The 12433-nt window shown below is 37.9% G+C and overlaps 1 protein-coding gene across 1 annotated transcript; it reads right to left on the bottom strand.

The window, feature by feature from the left end:
* Nucleotides 1–271: 271 nt before the first annotated feature.
* On the bottom strand, nucleotides 272–6885 carry dlk1 (delta like non-canonical Notch ligand 1). Its single transcript, XM_004082514.4, has 6 exons — nucleotides 6635–6885; nucleotides 6216–6292; nucleotides 5977–6040; nucleotides 5479–5609; nucleotides 4774–4915; nucleotides 272–1735 (listed from the first exon to the last, which is right to left on the bottom strand). Exons 2-6 carry the CDS (start codon nucleotides 6271–6273, stop codon nucleotides 946–948), a joined length of 1185 nt encoding a protein of 394 aa, XP_004082562.1. The 5' UTR covers nucleotides 6274–6292; nucleotides 6635–6885; the 3' UTR covers nucleotides 272–945.
* Nucleotides 6886–12433: the final 5548 nt, after the last annotated feature.

The raw sequence follows: 12433 nt of genomic DNA, 5'->3' as shown, positions 1-12433 counted from the left end.
TCAAAGTCACACCTTTTTATACAACACAATTAACAATCAGCAGCTTCAATGAGAGGCAATCACTATTAATTTAGCAGAAACATTTCAGCAGATTATCTCTTATAAAACATTCTTTACCTCAACAGAAAAAGTGCGAGACTGAGAGCCTTTAAAATTCAATATGGAAACTGAGAATCTTTTTCTTTAGAAAGCTTATTTCTTTTAAAGTGGATTTGTTCCAATGTATTTGTGCTTATCCGTCTGGGATAAATGTGCTACACAACCAAACAAATTCCAGCCCCTCAACAAGTCACCTTTATGTCAAACTCAACTCATCGTTCAATGTAAAAATACGAGGACAAAACACAGTAACAATATGAAAATAAACATCTAAAAATGATTCACTTCTGTGCAGGAATTAGAAGAATTCAGTAAATATATATCAAATGTATAACATTTAACAAATATGTAGTAACATTTAGTAAATGTAACATGTACAATGCAAGTTGGAGCAATAATATTGTAACCATTATATCAGTATTTAAAATCTTGGTTTGTGGGTCAGCTGGGGTCCTCCTCGGTCTCTAATGCAGGCTGCACGATCATACACATTTACACAGTAAGAAATTGCACGAGATTGTCCACAGCTGACAGTTTATCAACTGATAAACAGGTTCTTAGTTTGATTTTTCCATCAATTGACTTCTTGTAGCTCAAATCACATTTCATCAATAGAGAGAAGCCGTTTCACAATCCATTCGTTGGGCTTTCAAACACCAGGAGAGTTGATCACTTAAGAAAATGTCAGGCAATGAGATCGTTTCAGCTTCTGTACATTTTTAATGATTATTTGTAACCAAGTCACTGAAATATTATATGCAGAATCAGTGATTGTCTGTTTTCAGGGTCTCCCTCTGTTGGAATGGGGGAACTTTTATTCTGAGATTTTCGGAGTGGAAGTTTAAATCAGATTGAGGTGTAGTGTCTCCCAAAGCTGGAGAGTCTAATCTTCTCTGGCAGGATGATGTTTACCGAGTGCTCCGGCTCTTCTTGGCTCGGGCTTCCGACTTCTCTCAGCAGGTGTTCCCGTTGCTGTCGAACAAGCTGGCTGTACTTGGCATTGGCCAGCCACGTCTCGCAGCGGCCAAATAAAACTATTCCCGTCGTGCCTAGAATAACCAGGCAGGTGAGCAAGGCCAGCATGCCGAAGCAGATGAGCTGACCGTGAGTGACAAGAACGCCAGAGGAGTGGACAGTCTCCTTCAGGGTGATCTTCAGCAGGTCTCTATCGGGAGGTTTAAGCAGCTTGTGAAAGGCGTGGGCGGGCAGAGAGTAGTGTTGGGGGGCTAGGGCGAGCATGTGGTGCTCCACCGGTCTAGCACCAAGCAGTTTGTTTCTGCTCTTTGGTCTGTGACGCAGAGAACAAGTTGGACCCGCAAACCCTTTCTGGCAGACACACTGGAACGTTCCATCAAGCTGACGGACACATGTCCCGCTGTTGGAACAGGGCCTGCCAGCACAGGAGGAGCTGCTGGTGCTGTCGTTGCAGGTGAAACCCGAGAAGCCCGGTGGACAGACACACGTGAACGTGAGGCCGTGGTTTGTACAATTGCCATAGTTGAGGCAGGGGTTAGGCTGGCAGCTGTCAACACCGATCTCACAGAAGTCTCCGGAAAACCCAGAGGGACAGGAACAGAAAGGGGATGCGGCTGAGCCACTAGCGTCCACACATGTGCCTCCATTCTGACAAGGGGAGCTGCAAGGGGAAAAAAAAAAGGTTTGAAAATGTAAAAGTGAATGCAACCATTTCCCCTCAGTTATTGAAACAAGACAAAATCTTTGTTTTGATTTGATAGAATTCTCTTTTTCCTTTAAACCCATTTTGATTATGACTTGGCTGTTTATAAATGAACGAAACTAACTCAAACTTCAACAATTTTCTACAGATTTCAGGCATTTTGAAGGATAAGTATGAAATAGTTTTGGATTTGGATTGAGGCTTCTTCCGGAATCCGTTTTTTTTTTAGGAGTTTTTCCCTTACCACGAAGGAGGGTCTAAGGGCAGGGATGCCAGTTCAGTTTAGTCTGTTTAGTTAAAGTTTAGTATTATCCTATTGAATTCTATGCATTTATGATCCTTTTTTGATTGTATGTTTACCTTACAATTACTGGTACAAAGCCCATTGAGAAGACTGTTGTTGTGAATTTGGGCTATATAAATAAAATTGAATTGAACTTAACAACTCTGCAAAAATGGCAAATGATAAAGTAAAATACTAAGATTTGTTGGGTCCCCTGTCTGCTTAAAAAAGAAAAAGAAATATTCAAATTTAAGCGCTAATAAATAAATTAATCATTATTAGATGCTTTAGATGCCAATAAATGTGTTGATTTTTGGAGTACAGACCAATGTTTCAACAGAGTATTAGGGCCAGTTTACAAACAAACTTTTTTTTTTGAATTATGACTTTAACATAACAACATTTGTTGTTACATTTGTTACTTTAACGTAACAAAGTTACAAAAAAGTCGTAACTTTACGATTTTAACAGTCAGACTAGATTTATTACTTTGTCCTCATAAATTGTGTTTTAAAAATGTACATTTATGATTTTGAATGTCGTACCTATGACTTTAAAACACATATTTAAATGAAAAAAATCTTAAATTTACAACATAGGAAGTTGTAAATTTACAAGTTCTGTCTCTAGACTACTTCAAATCTCGTAATTTTTTCTCTCTTGATTTTTTTTTTTTTTTTGCTGTGGTACTCTCATGCAATCTGACTTAAAGTCAAAAAGAAATTGTTTCCCTCTGACATCTGCCTCCAGTGGTATCTTTAGGAACTGCAACCTGTGGTTCTTAATGGCTTGAGTAAATTTTGGGAATGGACTGTAGGGGCTTGGTCCTAGCACTTACATATTATTGCATTCAAGGTGGTGAAAAAAACTATTGTAATTGTGAGTGTTTTCTTGAGATCACACATTTTCCAATTTGAAAGTATCGGAAAACACAGAAACCCACATGGAGTTTTATAAATGGAGGCCTCAAGCATCCTTGACCCGCATGCTTTTTTTTTGCTTTAACATCTTGAGGGCTTAAATCAGTGTAGTTCTACTGAGCAGAATTAGAAAATAATTACAACATCCAAAGTAGGGGGATGCTTAAAGATAAGGTGCAGAGTCACTCAAACCCAAAAAAAGATTAAATTAATTTACATCCAGGATAATCTGGCTTATTATTCAAATGTATTCCTTCAGTTCTTCATGCCCACACAAATAAACAGCTTGACTAATAACCCTCAACAAGAAGTCATTCTAAATCTGATCAGTACAACCATGCTTCACCAGTGTGCACACAGACAGATCCTAATCAACAACTCAGGCAGCACCTGATTGCACTCGCTCCTGACTCCTCTTCAGAGTAGTTCAGAAGCAACACCCCTCGTTTCCACTACCAACGCAGTTTTCAGACACCTTTGCTTCAGAGGAGCTGATTTATGGTGCGTGCAGACACCGGGTACCAGCGGTATGTGAAATGTGGACACTTATTGTGTGAGAGGACAGCTGATAATTCACCAACAATAACCGTTTCAGTGGGCTGGTGGTGGATATAAGGCGCAGCATAATAAAACTATCAGAAATTGCAGCCACGGAGGGGGGTTCAGAGTTTGCTGGTTCATGTCAGTTAACTGTACCCGCAGGGACTTTTTATATGCTGATGGTCAGGTGGAGGACTCCTCCTGAGAGCTGCTCCATCTGTAATTCAGGCATGTCATTAAGCTTTCAGGAAAGGGTGAAGAAAAAAAAAGTCTGGGTTGGTTTCAGTTTGTAAACAATTATTTCAACTAGATTTGTTTAAACACCTCCACATAGTTTCAGTTTTTCATTTGTTTCCCTAGAAAACATGTCTGATTCTCCAAGAATCATTTGAGAAATAACAAAAAGAAAACAAAACGTTTGCTTTTATTTCAATGGTTTGACATTCATTTTAAAAAGCCAATTCAGCTCCTACTTGTGTATCTTTTCCTGATTTAAAAGTGCCAAATCCTCTTCAGAGTGATATCAAAAACTCAGTCATCTTTCACCTTCAGTCTGTTGAGGTTTCTTTTTGCAGTTTAAATGTTCTTAAGTAAAGTAATAAACCTTTCTGTAGAAATATTTCACAGAAACAAAGAATTTATGTTGAGCACGTCTATGATTCTGGTGTTTGGAATTGATTTTCTGGACCTGCAACTACAGCTATTTACTGAGTAAAACCAGCAATCCTGTGTAAACCACATAGCAGATCAAGTCTGTCAAGTGGCTTTTATCTATATTCATCTTAAATTACTGCTACGGTCACCGGCAGACTGCTGCACAAATGAGCCTAAATCTGACATGAATTTGGTTAAAGACAGTAATTTAAATGCAATAGTAGGCATTTGAGGCATTGTGGTTCTTAAATTCTAACATACTGACATTTTTATGATTATAAAAGTTCACACAAATCTCAGCGATTAAAGAAGCTGATTAAGATCAGAAAAAGAAGAAGAAGGGGGATGGAAAAATGTGTGGCAATAAAAGGTACATTTTCTTGCAGGCGTGAACATTTTTTAACAGTTCTCGGCTATTTTTGAGAGTGCATGCAAGTCAACAGAAAAACTGAAATGTTTTTTGTATTTTAAAAAATGAAACATCACATTTATTTGTTTTTTTTTACAACTTAAACAATAGAAATTCTTTGCTCTGTGCATGTGGAAGACAAACATCAAACAGAATTCAAGTTTGTGCAACAATATAAAAAAAGAATTACCCATTCTCCAGGCAGAGTTGCTTCTTCAAATGGCAGTCTTTTCCAGCAAAGCCTTGAGGACAGATACACATGTATCCTCCCTCTCCCGTCTCTACGCAGGTGGCGTTGCTGGAACACGGCCTGGATGAGCACAGGCGGGTATCTGTTGTAAAGGTAAAAAAAAAAAAAAAAGGATCTTGAGCGTCTAGCTCTCTCTGTGCCAGCATTTCTGTCCCCATTTTTTTTTTCCTCTTGTCTTTTTGTTTCCATCATCGCTGCAGACCACAAAGCTGCAGCAGCATGCTGTCATTGAGAGCAAGACAGAGAACATAAGCACGGGCGACCAGCACATATGTTCCATTTGAATATGAGATGCAGTCAGCACTGATAAATGGGTCACACTGAATCCAGAACTAGTCTTAGTCCAAATTCATGGGTAAAAGGAAAAAGTGAGTTTTCCAGCTTGACGATTAAGCGGGAGTGCAGGGCATCTTATGTTTGTTTGTTTTTTACAGAAAAATATAAATCATGGCACAGACATAACACCAGTCTAAAGCCATTCTTAGACACTGCGTCCAAGGTTTTTCCCCCCCACCATGTTGAACTCTGTTCTTTACATTAATTCAGTGACAACCTGCGAGGCGCCAAAGCTCTGTGCCTCTGCCTCACCTCTGACACGGAGGCAGATAAAGATAAGAAGCCCCAGGGGAGCTTAATGAGACTCACCTTGGTCACACAGGCTGCCCACCCAGCCCTCTTTGCAGATACACTGCCATGCCTTTTCACATGAGCCGTGCAGACATCCAGGGAAGGGAATGCACCGGTCACAGTTCTCTCCTTCCCACCCAGGTTTGCACCTGAAAGGACGTGGGTAGGGGGATTACAAGAGAGCGTCCACCTTGTTCCAACAGTGCGAATATTTCAGGCTCCAGTTAGATCAGTCGAACCATTAAACTCCCCAAATGGAGAAAATCCATTTTGGAGACAATTCAAGCTTGGCAGGCTTTGGAACAGAGCGATTTATCCTCACAAAATCACTGAAAGCTCCTGTTCAAACAATACACTGCTATGAGAAACTCAAAAAAGATACAAACAGATAAAAGGGAGCCAGTAAATTCAATGGAGCACATTTAGCAGAAATCATTTATGGAAATCAGGTGCTAAAAGCCCACAGGATATGGGCCACCGTCTGCACAGGAATCCGAGGTAATTTTAATAACCTACCTGCACTTCCCCTGCCTCTCACAAAACCCATTTTCTGGACTGCACCCTGCGCTGCATTCCCAGCCTTCAAAGGAAGGAAGAGATGGCGTTTATTTGCATCAACAATCAAAAGACGCATAAAACATTCAAAAGAATAAATATTCCTCTGTTAGAGAAATAATTTTGCACATTTTTTTTACCTGTCTTTGTGCTAGTGCATGTCCCAGGGGAAGGATGACAAATAAAAGAAAAGGTCTTACCTTTTACCATGCCTGCCACACTAAGAATGAAGACCACCCAGATCAGATGCATCATCATTTTTTATCAGTTTTTTTCCCTGTAAAAAGATGAATAAGTCAGACAGAAAAACAGAAAAGACCAAAGGAAAAAAAATCCTTAAAGTTTATTTTATTGTAAGAAACAATCTTTCAATTCCCCAAGAGACGCTTTTCACGTTTCTAAATCTGCATAAAGCCTTTGATGAATGAATTCCTTGGAGATGAGATAATTGTAAGTGTTAAAGCTGAAAATTGGGCCGTTCAGAAGAACTAATTAATCAGCGTAATGCCTGTCGCACCTGAACCGTCTGCTCTCCAGTGTGTCCATTACGCGCAAAAAAAAGCACTTTAATTCCGAGTCATCTTAAGAAAAAAAACGACCCCCCCCCCCACTGTCTCACCTTTGTCGTTCCGATGCTCTGCCCTCAAGTGGTTTCGATCATATTTGTCTGTTTCTCCGTCTGGTTGTGCGTTTTCCGCGCGGCGTGCTATTGGAAGTGACCTTACAGGTGTGGGGACGGTCTGCCTGGCAGAGGTGGACCTCGAGGGTTTGGACGGGGCTGATGCTTCTGCTGCTGCTGCCGCCGCTGCTCCTGCGTCGTGTGGCGTCCCGGTACAGACGCTCCTCCCACCTGAACGGGGGAGAATTTGTGCGCCAGTTTACCCACGCACGCACGCGAGGGGTTCAGCGCTGCGCAACATCCCATGCGTATAGCCATGCGTCAGGAACCGCTTTCCGAAATTACCCATACTTCTGATTTCATTTAGGGAGTGTGGTGATCTCCCATATTAAAAACCTTTATCCATGTACTTATCGATTAATATATTAATCTATATATATATCCAAATTGTTTGCTTTTATGATCAAAAATCATAATAAATCTAAAGGCTTATCATGAAGGAAAAACACAACCACACTAATACTAATAATCACTTTAATTTATGATTTTTTAACTATTATTTTGTTTCCACAAATGATTAGAGAAATTTTATTTGGAAGTAGTTAAAAAAATAAAACACAACAAATCTGTTTTGAACATGGATTGTGGTGCTTTTCTGACTAGTAATTTTTATAAATATACACAATTGTAGCCTCAGTTCAAACAACGTTTTTTACCTAATCAAAATGGGCCAGAATTTTTTTAAACATAAGCATTCTTAACATAAAAGATTTACATTTCTGTTCAGGAGAAATATTAGAAAGACTGCCAAGTTTCAGGCTCAAAACACACATAATAATGAGTCTGGCACCAGAAAAGCATGTACCTTTTTGTTATTTTTGTTTCACATCAGGCAATCCTGATGCAAACAGCTAAAGAATAATTTAAAACCAAACATAAAGAAGTGCAGATAAAATCTAAGAAAAACTGTAAAAAATGTTAAACCTAAAGTAGATCAAAAAGCGTCAAAACTATTATTTTAGCTTCACAATAACCCAAATATTATTCATTTTAATGATCTAAATGTAGAAAATTAATGTACAAATGGGAAAACAACAAAATCCCTGCACCAATTGGTTTGGTGAAAGTATTAGAATGGGAGTTTTGAAATAAACAAGACAAAAGTCTTGATCCTAGAAGGAACATTGTCAGAAATCCTTGTGTTTAGTTTGCAACATTTAAATCTAAGCTTGCGATTTGCCGCACCAGCAGGAACTCAGATGATATTTTTACTCAGTTTGAACACATACAAGCCTAACTAACCGTCCTTAAAAGATGGCTTCTCAATTAAAATATGTTGTCTCGTAATTTGACAAACTTTCCTGTTACTTTTAAATCTTTAGCCTTTCTATAAATATCTTCATTCATATTATGTAAATATATTTTTCACAAAAGGTTAAAACATGAAAAAATTTCTAACAAAAATACCCTCAACAGTACCTTTATGTTTAAGAATAATAGCCGAACACTACACTTTTCTCTCTTTTTACCCTTTAACTACCCAAAGGTAGAAATTTACTTATTATCTCATTTCAAAATGCCATTAGGTGATTTCCTCGACACAGTGCCTACCTGTCATACATAACAATGATGCTTTCTATTCTTAGACTGTTATTGCTGCCCAGATCCCACCTTTGTCCGTTCCAAGGTGAGAATTCTGTGAAGTGACTGACTTTCTGGTGTCATTGTGAGATTTAATTTGATCACAAATTGTTTTGTGCGATGTTTCTAGCTTTTATAAAGTAGATTTAAGCCTTTTTTTTTTTTTTAAACGTAAAACATATTAAAGGTAACATAGGATGTAAAGATCTTTAAAAAAAATTTTTTTAAGGGATTTATCACATTTCTTCTCCTTTATCTAATCTTCTTTAGTCATAACGAAATCTTTTATATTAAAAAAGAGAGTAGGTCTGAATGAAGAGATAGGGTGTATGCATGCAAATAAGCAGCAAATCAATGTGTTTCTAGGCTGCAAATTGAAGAGAGGTCAGGTCAGCTGCCTTTGTGCCCGCTCTGAATCCGTCTGAAACACACGGCAGAGGAGAGAGGAGAGCAGATGAAGAGAAATAGATGACTCTCCTCAGATCCGATATAATCTTCTGAAAGGTCTCTTCTCTTACATCCCCCTCCACCCCTTTAGTTTGCTTGGTCTGTTGATGCTCAACCTCCCACCCCCCGGAGCCTTGGAGCTCGAGGACAGGTTAACATCACAGTGGCAAAGCAATCCGCTGCACCAAAAAGATCTATATCACTCATTCCTTTTCATGAAACGTGTCAAGTCTGTCCATTGATTTCTCCTCCTTCTTTTTCTCAGAACCTGATTTCAGTTTTATCTGATCTTTTATTTGTGTCATTCCAACCTGAAGAATGAAATTAGGAAAGACATTACAGATCTGATCTGTACATGTTTGAGCATTTTTTTTCTGAAGTCTTAGCCTTAATTTGAGGCGTTGGATCTTGCAGGGAATACATATGGGCGAAAATCGGCTGCAGATACTAAAATATTTAAGTTTTTTTTTTTGTTTTTTGCAATTCATCCACTAAGAAATTACTAAACCACAGTATTTCAAGATTAATAACTATAAAATATGTTAATCACAGTGATTGCATTTTCATCATATTTTTATTGCAATTCATAATCTTTTGAAATCTGTTCAAAAGGCTGAGGTGCCTTTTCTATGATCAATAAACTCTAACACACTTGTACTCTTCCCATGAGTTCCCATTTTTTATGTCTTACAGCCTTGGACTGTTATTACTTTAAGTTGCCATTACGAGATAGTGTTAGAGATTTTCTCTCATGGAGGTAGAGCTGCACACTAAAGTGTCAAACTGAAATTTGCGGCGCCACAGATCATCAGTTTGTATTATGGTATTTCACTCAAATGAAAACGGCTCTGTCCAGATTATAGGCTTTAAACCAGATTGTTAAAAATACTTGAAGGCGAAGTTGAGAGAATAATGATCGCTTCTTTTCAAGCATGTTGAGTTATCCTTTCTGAAAGACGATTGACTGAGGGGATTTTTTTTCGGTCATTTCTGTTCCTTCTGAGGATTTTGAAACACCTCCTAACATGAAATTTAGAGCTTCTTATATCTGATATGTCCAATTCTAAATGGGCATATCTTAATTCCAAACCTCCAAGTGATAATAAGCCATAAACAGGGGCAGAACCTTCTTTATTGGACAGCAGGGTTAGAGGTGAAAGATAAACTAAATCTCCCTCTTGCATCTTCCTATTTTCTGCCACACGTGCTTGAGGGCTTTGTACTTCTGCCAGTGAGACCTTTTGATTCAAAAATTCCACCTAGCCTTGGTATGCAAAAGCCACATTTGTTAGGGCATAAAAGCACCTGGACTTTCTAAAGACTCTCAGCACCAAACAAAAAGTCGTGCTTTCTGTTGATCTCAGGGTAAAAGTTCTGAACAATTTTGCTTTTTCTGAGAAAAGAAATGCTTCAATAATGCAAAGTCTAATTGAGCCAGAAGTTTGGTCATTGAAAGCGGAAGTATCCAAGGATGAAATACTGAGTTGATGTCATGCTACTGAGAGACATAACAATGTAAGTAAGTGAAAGAGAAAAAAAGCCTCAGGGCATCACATTTTAAAGTTCCACTCCAAACATCTTTTGATTTTTTTTTAAAAGTGTTCCCAGTGGTCTTTTAATCATAAGTATGCCAAATGAAAAAACCTGTGCCAATTTCTAGGACATACTTTCTGCAGATTCAGTTTTCTCACCTCTGAGTTGCAGGCAGGACCATTGGTGGGGAGTGAGGCTGCCCTTATTTCCCATCAACCCTTTGTTGACACTCCCTCTGCAAGCTTAATAATGGCTTATTTAATAAATAAGTAATTCTGAAAAACAGCAATGTGAAATAAAAACAAAGCTACTTTGGAAAAATAGTGATTTTGAAATCTGAGTGAAATCTGAGAATTTTAAAATGCTGTTTTAAAATAATGAGCAGGTTTTTAAATCAAAATGAAATATATTTAATGAAATAATGGCTAATTTAAAATCAGTGTGCAGGTTTTTCACAATTTCATGATCGTTTTATATATTTATGAGAGATTTATTGGTTGATTGTGTATTTGCACAAGGGGACATTTATTTATTTAATTATGAACACCATAGGACTCCATAATAATAAGCTTTATTACAGACTCAAGGTCTATTTGCCACAAAAATACACAAAACATATAAAAGGCTTAAGGATAAAAATAGAACACTCAAACAAGTATAAGAAAAATGACACAAAAAGTATTAGAAAAAAAACAATGTCACAAAAATCTAAAAATCAATGACATAGGAATATAAAAACAATGTCATAAAAATATAAAAATCGATGACATAGGAATATAAAAACAATGAGATGAGAGTATAAGAACAATAAAATAACCAAGTATTAGTTTATAGTCCCACTCCAATCATATTTAGATCTACTTTAAAAGCGTTCCCAATGGTCTTTTAATGATGATTGTTCATATTTAGCCCCAAACAATAAACAGTATAATTTATAGGACATAGTTTCTGCAGAGTAACAGGAGTTCATAAGAAATTCCCTTTTAAGTTATGGGTGGGCAGTGGCTTGGAGTTTTCCATCATCCTTTTGTTGGCAGTTTTTAACTTTTATGTCCTCCATCATGAGAAAAATGCCACAAGAACATGTTAAAACACCAAAAAAATATTTTTCATCAGAATGGGTCTTTGGAACTTTCAGTTTAAACATATTGGTATGCAGTAGGGATGCAATGATTTATTTCCCTACAATTTGGTTCAATGGTGCAACATGCGGTTTGATTTTAAACAGGGAATCAATACAGAAGATATATACATTATATCCCTGTGCAATGAAATACTGTGAACCATTTGTCCTGACACAAGATGAAAAGCCTCTTAAGACATTTGTTGGGATTCTCCAAATGGACAAAATCTTCACCTTTCAGCATCCTCTGTGGTTCATCTACTGGAGTTGGAGAAAAACATTTCAATCATCCTGCTGGAACAAGTTCTTTCCTAGTTGGACCCAACAGGAGGTCATGTTTTTACATTTTGTGAGTTCGTGCTACACTGTTGTGCCAGAACTGCAGCAGTCGTGCCTCTTCAAATATCTGGATAACTGGCTAGCTGACAGGCTGCAGTCAGTGAGATTGAGAAGTTGTGTGACTGAGGGCGGGCAGCAGAAAAGAAGCACCGCAGGGGACTTTATGCTCACTCTGGGTCCTGTCACTTGCAGTTGCAGGGTGTGTCAGCGGTAGATAAAACTCAGTATAGAGTCGAGGTGAGCCACTTTGTGACATAGTGGGGAGCAATTACTCCATCTTGAACATACAGAAGACAAGGTTTGCCAGAGTGTATTTTTAGACGAGCAGTAAAAGCAGAAACTTGTTTTTGTTATGCAGGGGGGAAAAAGATGGAGGACGTGCAGAGATGTTTACTTGGGCATTAATTTGTTTATTTTTAGATATTTTTATGTTGCAAATCAGGTGATATACCAGTCATATAAAAGGATTCAACTCAATTCAATTCAATTCAATTCAATTCAATTTTATTTGTATAGCCCAAATTCACAACAACAGTCGTCTCGATAGGCTTCGTATCAGTAATTGAAAAGGTGGAACATAAAGTAAAAGGATCAGGAATACATAGAATTCAATAGAAAAATACTAAATTGAACTAACAAACTGACTAAGCTAAACTGGACATCCCTGCCCTTAGACCCCCCTTCGCGGTAAGGAAAAACTCCTAAAAAAACGGATT

Source organism: Oryzias latipes, chromosome 22 (genome assembly GCF_002234675.1).
Source record: "Oryzias latipes chromosome 22, ASM223467v1".
Taxonomy (NCBI): domain Eukaryota; kingdom Metazoa; phylum Chordata; class Actinopteri; order Beloniformes; family Adrianichthyidae; genus Oryzias; species Oryzias latipes.
Note: the sequence above shows the minus strand (reverse complement) of the source record. Positions and strands in the feature narration are given on the sequence as shown.

Bases quoted from the DNA above. Each gene is read 5' to 3' on its own strand.
- dlk1 (XM_004082514.4), bottom strand. From the start codon at position 6,273: ATGATGATGCATCTGATCTGGGTGGTCTTCATTCTTAGTGTGGCAGGC. The intron at 6,041-6,215 runs GTAAGACCTTTT...CTTCCTTTGAAG, and splicing joins TGTGGCAGGCATGGTAAAAG to GCTGGGAATGCAGCGCAGGG. The intron at 1,736-4,773 runs GTAATTCTTTTT...TTCCCCTTGCAG, and splicing joins CAACTCTGCCTGGAGAATGG to CTCCCCTTGTCAGAATGGAG.